Source organism: Primulina tabacum, chromosome 9 (genome assembly GCF_025594145.1).
Source record: "Primulina tabacum isolate GXHZ01 chromosome 9, ASM2559414v2, whole genome shotgun sequence".
Lineage (NCBI taxonomy): Eukaryota > Viridiplantae > Streptophyta > Magnoliopsida > Lamiales > Gesneriaceae > Primulina > Primulina tabacum.
Window position 1 is genome coordinate 27,623,280 of NC_134558.1, and position 12,612 is coordinate 27,635,891.

A 12,612-nucleotide genomic window follows, 5' to 3' on the forward strand; every position below is an offset into this window, starting at 1 on the left:
GTTTTTTCATATTTGAAATTTAAATTTACCAATAAACACGTTCAAACAAAACCTATCATTTTATATATTATTCATGTACTAACCCTAACTAATATATTTTTCTTTTACGTTTCTTCTAGGCGCACTAAACGGCCTATATTATTTATAAATACAAAGATATTTAAAAAAAATAAATTAAAAAGTAGTCGTCAAATGAACATTATCTAACGAAATGGCAATTTGACTCTATATGCATGTCTTTATTTATATATATGAATTTGATATTTGCCATTTTTCTCAAACCAAGACAAATTAGAGAGATGATGTCCTCTCCCAAACACTCTCCACAACTGTTCTTCCTAATCTTTCTTTTCTTATTCTCAAATGTGCATCCACAAGCTCTAGATTCTTGTAATTCTCCCCTTTCAAATACCCTTCCTTTTGATACTTCTTCTCTCCAATGTGTTGTTGTATGGCCCTCTCAAAGCTTCATTCTCAGAGTAAGTCACAATATATATATACACATAAATTCACACACATTTCTCTGTGTGTCTGTGTGTGTGATATTTGATGCGTACGTTCATGTATGATTGACAAATTTTACATACTTGTCTGCCAAATTAACCTTCAAACTTTTGGTACAAATAATTTTAACTTGCTATCAGACCAAAGATGTCACAAGTTTGATGCATTATATTCATAAAAACAATCCCTATTTGCATATGTGTGTGTGTGTGTGATTAATTTTGTCATTCTTAACCATTCACCTATGAATTCCATCGAGCTGACAGGAATGTTGTGAACAAGTAACATACACATACGTGTATATATATGCTTATATTATGTTTGAATGTGTGTATATGTTGTGATGCGAATTAATTTGAAGATCTTTGGATGAATTCCAGTACGGGCAGGTATCGCCAAACATATGGAGCTATGTGCTATCTGCTCCAAACACAAATGGATACATAGCAATAGGGTTTTCACCTAATGGCAACATGGTTGGATCAAGTGCAATAGTGGGTTGGATTGGAAATAATGGCATCGATTCCGGGATAAAAAAGTTTTACCTTGGAGGGAAATCACCAAATCTTGTGACACTTCAACCACAAGATCAAGGGTTACAACTGCAAAATATGTTCATATCAACCCTACAAAACCAAATTTACATGGTTTTCCAAGTCGCGTCTAACAATCCGAGCATGAACATTATATACGCGGTTGGACCAGCCGGACAACTGCCTTCTGCCCCGAACTTCGCTCTGTCTCAACACCGCGCCATGTACTCGACCGTCGTGAATTACGGCACAGGTAAGAGTAGAAGGGTTAAAACATATTTGTTTGTTGAACTCTTGGGACATGTCAAATGTGGATTAGGTGAGGGTAAGTATCATTTCATGTCATTGAATTTTAATAATCATTTTTTGAAGAAGAATATAATTTAATCATGTCATTGGGGCCATCACAATTACCAGAATATATATTATTTTTCAGGATGATTTTGAAATACTAATTTCCAAGTGGTAGATAAATTTAAGATCCCGGCCCTTATATTTTATTATTCATACTTTAAAAAAAAATTGTTGTTTACAATGAAAAAATTTAGAAATTATTTTATATTTTGTACTTAATAAATTATGTTTCTTTAATTTCCACATAATTTATAAGTGTTGTTCTTGTAATATATTATCCTTTCTTAAATAGATTTTATATTTTTATATTTATTTGGCATTTTCGTTTTTTATGTAGTAAAGGTGATATGAGTTACGTTTACATTTAATCATAGAATAATGTCATAAAAAATACTACCGAATATATTAAAATCTTTTTTCAACCAATTTAATTATTAAAAATTGTCTTTGAGTCTATCCTCACCAAACAACTACTTAATCTTTTTCTTAATTATTACTAAGTATAATAAATAATTCAACTTCTATATTTTTATTGGCTTCCATCATAATTTACACTAGAGCTCCCTACCAACAAAAGTTGCATTAAAATAACAATAAAAAGACATTTTACAATTTTATTTTATATTTTTTTTTCCAGTAATGGTGAAATACAATTTTTTTTTGAGAAATTTTTTGATGAGTTTTTATTGTGAAAAATCAAAATATCTTATATTATTGGCTCCACAATTTTAGGTTTCATTTGCCTGTTCTGATAGAATTTAAAGGTGTAGTGTAAATTAAGTTCGGATAAAATAGTCCATAATTTTCCTTTTTTTCTTATGAACATTTCATATATTTTTAATCTGATAATTTTAGTTCACAAACACTTTGCTGAGTTATTGTATAATCAATTGTTTGTCATATTAACAACTCTAGATGATTTTAATAGTGCAGTTCAAATTTTTGAACCGTACAACATCTTCAGCGTGACGTTTCGATTGTTAATTATAGTCTCGGTAGGGACAATTATTTTTTTCCATTCCTCTTAATATGTGAGAATCGAACACATGACATTGGCTCTGATACCAATTATAAGACCAAATGCTTACTATTTTACTAAAAATAATAATAGATAGTGATGATGATACAACTCGGATTTTTACAATAAGACAGTTGTTCAAGTGTCATGTTTCATTTGCTATTTCAACAGCGACAATTATGAACTTTCAAAATTAGTAGGCATGCAATAAAATGGGAAAAAAGACAAATTATTTAATATCGAATTAACATTAATACGTTCGAGAAAAGTTACAAATTATACTTGCATGAACATCTCCTCTAAATTGTTGATTGTTACACAAAATTCAGGTGGAACTGTGACACAAAGTTCTCCAGAAGAAAGCCTGAAAAGGATCCATGGAATCCTGAACGTTGCGGGTTGGGGCATTTTGATACCAATTGGAGCCATGATTGCTCGCTATATGAGGCATTGGGATCCGCAGTGGTTCTACTCTCACGCCATTATTCAATTCACTGGGTTCACTCTTGGAGCCATCGGGGTCTTCTGTGGCTTGGCATTGGAAAATCGACTCGATATTTACGTCGATAAGCACAAGGCCCTCGGCATCTTCGTGCTCATACTTGGAGGTCTCCAGGTTAGTCCCTCCATGGTCCGATCATTCGGTTTTGGAAGTCTTGGGTCGAACTCGTTATATATATTACAAGTTATAATAATCGATTTTTTTTTTACAAAATAATTATTCTTATATAAATTATGAAACAGCTATCATGATATTGATAATAAAAATCCTATAATAATTATTATATGAAAAAATTCGTAATTTTTTATTTCTCAAAATGGGTAAGACCAATTGAGATCTTAGGTACAATTATCCTACGTACCCAAACACAATACGAATCCGACTCCGATAAAACATGAATCCATACATACAACGAACGGAATCGATCCATTCAGTACATGACACGTCGTGAACACACTCGTTCAACAATGATGTATGGATGAGTGGTCATGATTGACCACTCAGCATAAGTTTCATTTGCTGAATGGACGAGGATAGTACCCATATGGGTAGCATCTACCAAGCGAGTACACACGAACTTTTTTCGATTTTTGAACATTGTCCTATGTTTTTACGTGACAGTCCTAGTTTTTAAATAACATGCAGGTTCTTGCCATATTCGTCCGACCACACAGGGCATCCAAAGTTAGGAAGTATTGGAACTGGTATCATTCAAACGTGGGAAGGCTTCTAATAGTTTTGGCGATAATAAATATATTTTATGGAATCAAACTGGGCAAGGAGGGAAGTGAGTGGAATCAAGGTTTTGCGATTGTTATTGTTGTATTTTTCACCATCTCTCTTGTTCTAGAGTTAAGGATGTGGACCAGAAAATGAAGATTTTGCTTTTAATGATACTTCATCTTATATATTCTTTTTATTGTTGAACATGTACAATCCCTTCGTGACAAGGGAATTCACTTGAGAATCAATGCATGAGTTATGGGGATTTGAAATTCATGAATCCCATCTATGTTGGTGATCCCATTTCTCTCTGCCATTTGTGCACAAGTAGTTTTAACGACGGCGGAACGAAAACTATTCCGTGGGGGTGAAATATGTCATATTTTAAACATGTGGATATCTTGGATGCCAAATTGGGATTAAACAAGTCATATATTTGGCAATCTATGCATTGGAGCCGAGACTTACTTGACAAGGAACTTCGATGGGGAGTGGGAGACGACGTAGACATTTTAGCATTTAAGGATGCTTGGATACTGGGGCTATCTTCTGGTGGTGAATGTCAACTATGGGAATTCATTAACCCTGAAGGGGAATGGAATGTAGCAAACTTGCGTACAACATTCCAAACTTTTGAGGTGGGAGAGATCTTGAATATCGCTGTTAATGCAAATGGAGGCATGCAGGGACACTAGACACTGGAAATGGGATTCGTGGCGATAATGGCGAATAAAATTCGGAAACCAGGATCAAGCTGAAGGGGTGAACTATCTGTCATATTATTACATGACCTTATCTTTTGTATTCAAAATGATTGTCTTAATACCTGGATTTATTCAGATTCTTTGGAGGCCGCCAAAGTATTACAAGCATCTTCTCAACATATATATCGGTTTGGAGCTCAACTTAACTCCGCAAATACTGGATCTAATTTCAGTTCCTGGTATTTGTGGGATCAAGCATATACGTCGACAAACAGACAATGCCTCACATAGTATAGCTTGTAAGAAAAACGTGACACATGTTGAAGAAGAAGCGTGTACAAATTGATATTGGCGACGACCAAGAAAATTTAGATGCGTACACGATTCTCCTTTTGAATCTCGGCTCCCGATACATTCATCGATGGTATGAAAAAACGCCTATAAATAGAGACGATTGAGGTCCCTATGCACACACATCTCATAAGAAATATACACCATCTACGGAGAACGTGAAGTGCTTAGAAAGCTTCAACCATAAGGAACTCAGAGAAATCAAAAATTTTCAATGGCCGGAGGTAATTCTCGATCCGCTTCCGCATATTATATATCATGTTTATATGCGTGCAAAACATGATTTTTGAGAAAAAATTTCTAACATTTGGTATCAGAGCCAGTGATACCTCTACCTTGAAAATTTGTTTTCTGAAAAATACGTGATATCATAAAATTTCTTTTGAAGTTTTTGTATATGAAACTTACCTGGAATTTGTTCTCGGCTGCATCTTGAAGATGAAAATATTACGTTTTCTGATTTCTGAAAATTTTTTGAGAAAAGAAATTTTCAGACGAAGGGAAAATTTTATTCCAGAGAGAATGAAGATGATCGATATAATGAAGATGCCTTTGTGATCGAATCGTTATAAAATGCATGCGTGATTGAACCATTATTAAATGCCTTTGTGATTGAATCCAACATGCCACGTGAAGTCATCGGAAAAATTAAATGCATGCAAATTTTATATTATTTTAATTTTTTTTTAAAAAAAATTAAATTAAATGTGGGACCCACGAAAATGGACAAAATTGTCAATTCTCGGTAATGTTTTTTAATTATTATTATTATTTTAATAATAATAATTAATTAATAAATAATGATTAATGTGTTATTAGGTTATATGTTTAATTCGATATACATATAACCTTTGGTTAAATAATTTGTACACATTAAAATAATTTGAAGTTCGATGCAATTTTCAATACATTTTAAGAAATTATTTTTGCATGTTAGATATTGTGTCAAATATTATGGATATTTATTTGATATGGACCTGCAAATTTAATATTATATTTGCATTTATTTTGAATTTTTTTTTAAAATGCAAATTGTATTGAAATTTTTTTTTTAGTAAATCAAAATTCACATTGTGTTCATATTAAATTATATTGAGTTGTTTATAATTTGAAATGAACATATCAAGTAAGATGTGAATATAAAATTTTAAAATATTTCATATGTTCACAAATGAACAAATAATTCTCACTTTATCACTACTCTGATAAAAGAGAAAAACTGATGAGGAGCCCACATTTTCACGTAAATGTGATCCTCACTTTATCACTACTCTGATTGAAGAGAAAAACTGATGGGAAACATATTTGTTCATATTAAGTAAAAATGTGAATATAAAGTTATTTAATGAAAAATTTTGGCTTATAAAGATTCACATAAATGTGGATAATTAAGTTGAATAATAATTATAAGGTGACGTAAGAAAACATGATCCGAGGAAGTTCTTCATAGATCGGTTTAAATTGCCTTGACTAGCCATTGGTCTCCCTGAGGAATGTTGCTCTGTCTAGGAGTTAGGTATTTAAAGGGCCTTAGCCCTACCTATCTTTCCTGGGAGCACTCTTGGAAAGTGTTGATTGCGAAATAATTATTATATAAAGCATTAAGTAAAGCCAAAATTTTGTCCGGTGAACCGTATAATTTTAAATAATTGAGGAATAGCCACAGCATCCTTAATTATGAAAAATTATGCATTAAGTGGATTTGGATCACATAATGGACAACAATTGTAATTAATCATATAAACATAATAAATTTTACCCCACAGGGATTTTTATTATATTTATATAACTAATTGGGTTAAAATATCAAGTTATATTTTTCTTAATTTACCCACAGGAGTTAAGGAAAATACAATTTGATAGTTTTATCATAAAGTTACAGAAAAATCTTATTGAATTAAAATTTTAGCCCACAGACAAATTTTATGTCACTGGATTTTTATAACATGAATTACATTGGTAAAACATGATATTGTCTCAAAATTTTAAGCATATGATATTTTGTGCAGTTATGCAACATGCGAGTTTTTCTGATATGAAATGTGACATTCCCGAATTAAAGGGCGATAATTATAAAATATGGAAAGAAAGAATTCTTCTTCAATTGGGGTGGATGGATATTGATTATGCTATACGGAAAGACGAACCATCTGCTATTACTGAAAACAGCATTCCGGATGATGTTGATCTTTATGAAAAATGGGAGCGATCTAATCGACTCTGCGTAATGTTCATAAAGACCAAAATCTCTGCTGGTATGCGTGGTTCTATCGATCAGCATAATAATGTCAGAGAATTACTGAAGGCTATTGATGAACAATTTCAGTCTTCAGATAAGGCACTTGCAAGCACCCTAATTATGGAATTCTCTTCATTAAGGCTCACCAGTGTGAGAAGTGTGCGAGAGCACATCATGAAAATGCGGGACATAGCGGCTCGGCTCAAAACACTTGAAGTGGAAATGTCTGAGACTTTTCTTGTGCACTACATTCTATGCACTCTTCCACAACAATATGGACCTTTCAAAATTTCCTACAACACACATAAGGATAAATGGTCAATTAATGAATTAATGACCATGTGTGTTCAAGAGGAAGGAAGGTTGTTAATGGAAAAGAGTGATAATGTATTTATAACCACACAAGGAAAGTATAAAAAGCAAGCCAAAGTCAAGGGAAAAGGGAAAGGAATAATACCACCTCAACCTGACATTAAGAAAGAATCCAAGTGTTTCTTCTGTAAAAAGACGGGACACATAAAGAAGGATTGCAATAAATTTAAGGAGTGGCTTGAAAAGAAAGGTATTCCTACTTCATTTGTCTATTATGAATCTAATATGGTTGATATGATTTATAACACATGGTGGATTGATTCTGGTTCTACAATCCATGTTACAAATACCTTACAGGATATGCAAAACCTAAGGAAGCCAATAGGAAATGAGCGGATCATCTATTCAGGAAACAAGATGTCTTCGCATGTGGAGGCTATTGGGACTTGTTGCCTTATATTGGATAGTAGTTTTATTTTAAAATTGGAAAAGACATTTTATGTTCCTAGTTTTTCTAGGAATTTAATTTCAATTTCAAAACTTGTACCCCTTGGTTATTCATTTCAGTTTTTGGATAAATCAATAAATTTGTTTTATAAATCAAATCTTATTGGAAATGGTACAATGGTTGATGGTCTTTTATCTATTTCTTTACAAAATATTAACACCACTATGCATGTTCAAAGAGGTATTAAAAGATGTGTTATAAATGAAGATTCCTCTAAATTGTGGCACAGGAGATTGGGACACATCTCCATAGAGAGAATTAAAAGATTAGTAAATGATGAAGTACTCAGTACTTTAGATTTTACTGATTTTGAGACTTGTGTGGACTGCATTAAGGGAAAGCAGACCAATAAGTCTAAAAAGGGTGTCAAGAGGAGTACGGAAATATTAGAAATCATACATTCAGATATTTGTTGTCCAGATATGGACATGCAGAGTCCGAAATACTTCATCTCTTTCATTGATGATTACTCACGATACATGTATATCTATATGCTTCATAACAAAAACGAAGCACTTGAAGCCTTTAAGGTTTTTAAGGCTGAAGTGGAGAAGCAATGTGGAAAACATATTAAGATCGTGAGAACAGATAGAGGTGGAGAATATTACGGTAGATACACTGAGAATGGACAGGCACCTGGTCCGTTTGCGAAGTTTCTCCAAGAACATGGGATTGTTGCCCAATATACTATATCTGGTTCTCCGGACCAAAATGGCGTAGCTGAGAGGAGAAACCGAACATTATTGAACATGGTGAGGAGCATGTTTAGTAGCTCTAAACTTCCTAAATCCTTGTGGACTGAAGCTCTTAAGACAGCTGTGTATATATTAAACCGAGTTCCAACTAAGGCTGTTCCAAAGACGCCATTTGAGTTATTTAAAGGTTGGAAACCGAGTTTGCAACATATACGCGTTTGGGGTTGTCCTTCAGAAATAAGAGTTTACAACCCACATGAAAAGAAACTGGACCCAAGAACCATAAGTGGATATTTCATTGGGTATGCCGAAAAATCCAAAGGGTACAGATTCTATTGTCCATCTCACAACACTAGAATTGTGGAATCAAGAAATGCAAAATTTCTTGAGAATGATTTGATTAGTGGGAGTGATCATTCAAATGACATAATTCTTGAGAATGATCACATTAATGCACAACCATCTTATTCAAATGACAGATTGGTCGTCATTCACACCCTTCAAGACCAAATGAGTGTTAGACAACCAGTTACTGAAGTTCCACAAATTGCTGATGAAAATCCAGTAGATCAACTTGTTAGTGAAGAACAACAAGAAATTGTTGATCAACCAAACAACCTAAGGAGATCTACTAGAATAAGGAGATCAGCAATATCTAGTGATTATGTTGTGTATTTACAAGAATCGGACTTTAACATTGGAGCCGAAAATGATCCTGAAACGTTTTCACAAGCCATGAGTTGTAATGAGTCAAAACTATGGTTTAATACTATGAAAGAATAAATGAATTCTTTGGCAGTTAATGGAGTCTGCGAACTTGTTCAGTTGCCTGATGGTGTAAAAGCCATTGGATGTAAATGGGTCTTCAAAACAAAGAAGGACTCGTTAGGCAACATTGAAAGGTATAAAGCAAGACTTGTTGCTAAAGGATTCACTCAGCAGGAAGGAATCGATTATAAGGAGACTTTTTCTCCTGTATCTAAAAAAGATTCTCTTCGTATCATTCTAGCATTGGTTGCTCATTTTGACTTCGATTTACAACAAATGGATGTGAAAACAGCTTTTCTTAATGGAGAACTAGAGGAAGAGGTTTATATGAAACAACCTGAAGGATTCTTCTCTAGTAATGGTGAGCAATTGGTTTGTAAGCTTAAGAACCGTCAATGGTATTTAAAATTTCATGATGTTATCTCTTTATTCGGATTCGTTGAGAACCCCATGGATCAATGTATATACCAGAAGGTTAGTGGGAGCAAGATTTGTTTCCTTATTCTATATGTGGATGATATATTATTTGCAACCAATGATAAGGGTTTGTTATATGAGGTAAAACAATTTCTCTCTAAAAACTTTGATATGAAGGATATGGGTGAGGCATCTTATGTGATTGGCATTAAGATACATAGAGACAGAATTCGAGGTATTATAGGTATGTCTCAAGAAACCTATATAAACAAAGTTTTAGAGAGATATTGGATGAAAGATTGTTCACCAAATATAGCTCCCGTTGTGAAAGGCGATAAATTCAATTTGAGTCAATGCCCAAAGAATGATCTAGAGCGGGAACAAATGAAAAACATTCCTTATGCTTATGCTGTCGGAAGCTTGATGTATGCTCAGGTTTGCACTAGACCTGACATTGTATTTATTGTTGGGATGTTGGGAAGATATCAGAGTAATCCAAGTTTAGATCACTGGAAAGCTGCAAAGAAAGTAATGAGGTACCTTCAATGGACCAAAGATTATATGCTTATGTTCAGACGAACTGAGAATTTGGAAGTAATTGGCTACTCTGATTCAAACTACGCTGGCTGCATTGATTCAAGAAAATCCACTTCAGGATATATTTTCATGCTAGCTGGTGGAGCTGTATCTTGGAGGAGTGCAAAACAGACATTGACTGCTACTTCCACTATGGAAGCTGAGTTTGTAGCTTGTTTTGAGGCAACCTCACATGGTGTATGGTTGAAGAGTTTCATTTCAGGGCTTAGAATTATGGATTCTATATCTAGACCATTAAGAATATATTGTGACAATTCAGCTGCTGTTTTTATGGCTAAAAATAACAAAAGTGGTAGTCGAAGCAAGCACATCGACATTAAGTATTTAGCCATACGAGAACGTGTTAAAGATAAGAAGTTACTTATCGAGCACATTAGCACTGAATTGATGATTGCGGATCCTTTGACAAGGGCATGCCACCATTGAAATTTAAGGATCATACAGAAAGAATGGGACTTGGTTCCTTTATGTAATTTTGTTGTAAGTACAAATTTAATGAAACTATGATGTGACATTTTCTCATATTTATTGTGTACACATTCATTGATTTGAGAAATATCAATAAAGTTGGACCTCGAATAAACATTGGGTTTATTCATTAAGTTATAAAGATTTGAGAAACATAATGCATTATAATACATGGAAGATAATATTCGTTTTAAGATGACTTATCGCCATGATTCATGTATTTTGTTTTCTCCTATGGTAAAAGAGATAAATGTGTCGAGTGGGAGAATGTAAGAAAAACGTGACACATGTTAAAGAAGAAGCGTGTACAAATTGATATTGGCGACGGCCAAGAAAATTTAGATGCGTACACGATTCTCCTTTTGAATCTCGGCTCCCGATACATTCATCGATGGTATGAAAAAACGCCTATAAATAGAGACGATTGAGGTCACTAAGCACACACATCTCATAAGAAATATACACCATCTACGGAGAACGTGAAGTGCTTAGAAGGCTTCAACCATAAGGAACTCAGAGAAATCAAAAATTTTCAATGGCCGGAGGTAATTCTCGATCCGCTTCCGCATATTATATATCATGTTTATATACGTGCAAAACATGATTTTTGAGAAAAATTTCTAACATAGCTAAATTTGCTTTTTATGTTCTACTAATGTAATATAGAAAGACGATGGATTTCATTCTTGTTTACAACCAAGAAGTTGTATTGGGGATTTCGTGATTAATATATTAATATGTTATTAAAAAATAAAGTTTAAAATACCCTATGTTTTTGCAATGACAAAAACATCATCAAATTGTTTCAATTTCAGGTTCAGCTATATTTTTTGTGTAATTACAAGACTCTAGCCACTGGACAAATCAGACAGCTCATTATTATATCAGAATCTCAAGCTGCAAACATTATCAGAAGATCGTGTAACTGCAGTTATTTTTTCTAGTCAGTGATGGGATGAATTTTAAAACGCATGATTAACTTATGTAAATGTTTATGACTAACAGATTTCTGATTATGCTTTTATTCACTTTATCAACAACATATTTGATGTTGTGAGTCTTACCTCTCGTTTTTTGGTTTCTTTTGAAGGTGCTTTTCACTGATAATATCTGAATTATGATATCAGGCAGTCTGGTGATTTGGCCTGAATGTGGTTGGCAGTCTGTTTCTTTGACAGATTTGAATCATTTGATAATGGTTGCCTCTGTCAAAACAATGTACAGGAAAACTCCTCTTTGCATTGACTGCGACAAGGTGCAGCAAAAGGGTGCAACTATCGAGCATAAGTACATTGCTGAAAAAGTCCTGCTAAAGGTATAATTTATCTTGTTTCAGTGAAGTGTTTTTCTTTTCATCAAGACTATTGTAGATGCACCGAAATTTCATGGATGGCACGGTGAAACTACGAAATCAAACTGTGGATCCTTCATGTTTGGCTATAATCTTATTGTCACAGAAGTTATTCCTTTTTCCCTCTTAATGTAAAAAATTGTTTTTTGTTAATTTAAGTTTTATGTCAAACACGAGTCCTGGAATAAATTTAACTCGGAGGAGCACTTCTAGGCTCTAGTGCAGCAATGAATTAGCTTTTTCGAGCTACTATTTCCTCTGGAAGTACCATTTGCCAGAAGTGACCCGCGACTAAAAGTACACTTGTCCTTTGTGTTTCTTTTGAAGTTGAACGTTGTGTTTTGATGCATCAACACATCGAGAGGATTGAATGGTTAGATACACGGGACCGGACTGTGCATTGATGTCACCGCCACTGCCAGATACCCGCGACGTAAACTTGAACGCTTCCTTCATATACTTACTTGATACACAAGTCTCAGTTATGTTTACATCTCCCACATAATAATTTGATCACCCTTTCGCTCTGCAGGAGTGTGTACTATTCCATTATTCACTCCTTTTTTGT

The 12,612-nt window shown here is 33.8% G+C and overlaps 1 protein-coding gene across 1 annotated transcript; it reads left to right on the top strand.

The window, feature by feature from the left end:
• The first annotated feature begins 268 nt into the window (after positions 1-268).
• Positions 269-4,523, top strand: LOC142556483 (cytochrome b561 and DOMON domain-containing protein At3g07570-like). The gene is made up of 4 exons (XM_075667939.1): positions 269-479; positions 885-1,290; positions 2,739-3,025; positions 3,557-4,523. The coding sequence occupies exons 1-4, from the start codon at positions 300-302 to the stop codon at positions 3,785-3,787; spliced, it is 1,104 nt and encodes a 367-aa protein (XP_075524054.1). The 5' UTR covers positions 269-299; the 3' UTR covers positions 3,788-4,523.
• Positions 4,524-12,612: the final 8,089 nt, after the last annotated feature.

Coding starts and splice junctions, on each gene's coding strand:
- LOC142556483 (XM_075667939.1), top strand. CDS start 300: ATGATGTCCTCTCCCAAACACTCTCCACAACTGTTCTTCCTAATCTTT. Junction 480..884: donor CTCAAAGCTTCATTCTCAGA/GTAAGTCACAAT, acceptor GATGAATTCCAG/TACGGGCAGGTATCGCCAAA. Junction 1,291..2,738: donor CGTCGTGAATTACGGCACAG/GTAAGAGTAGAA, acceptor CACAAAATTCAG/GTGGAACTGTGACACAAAGT.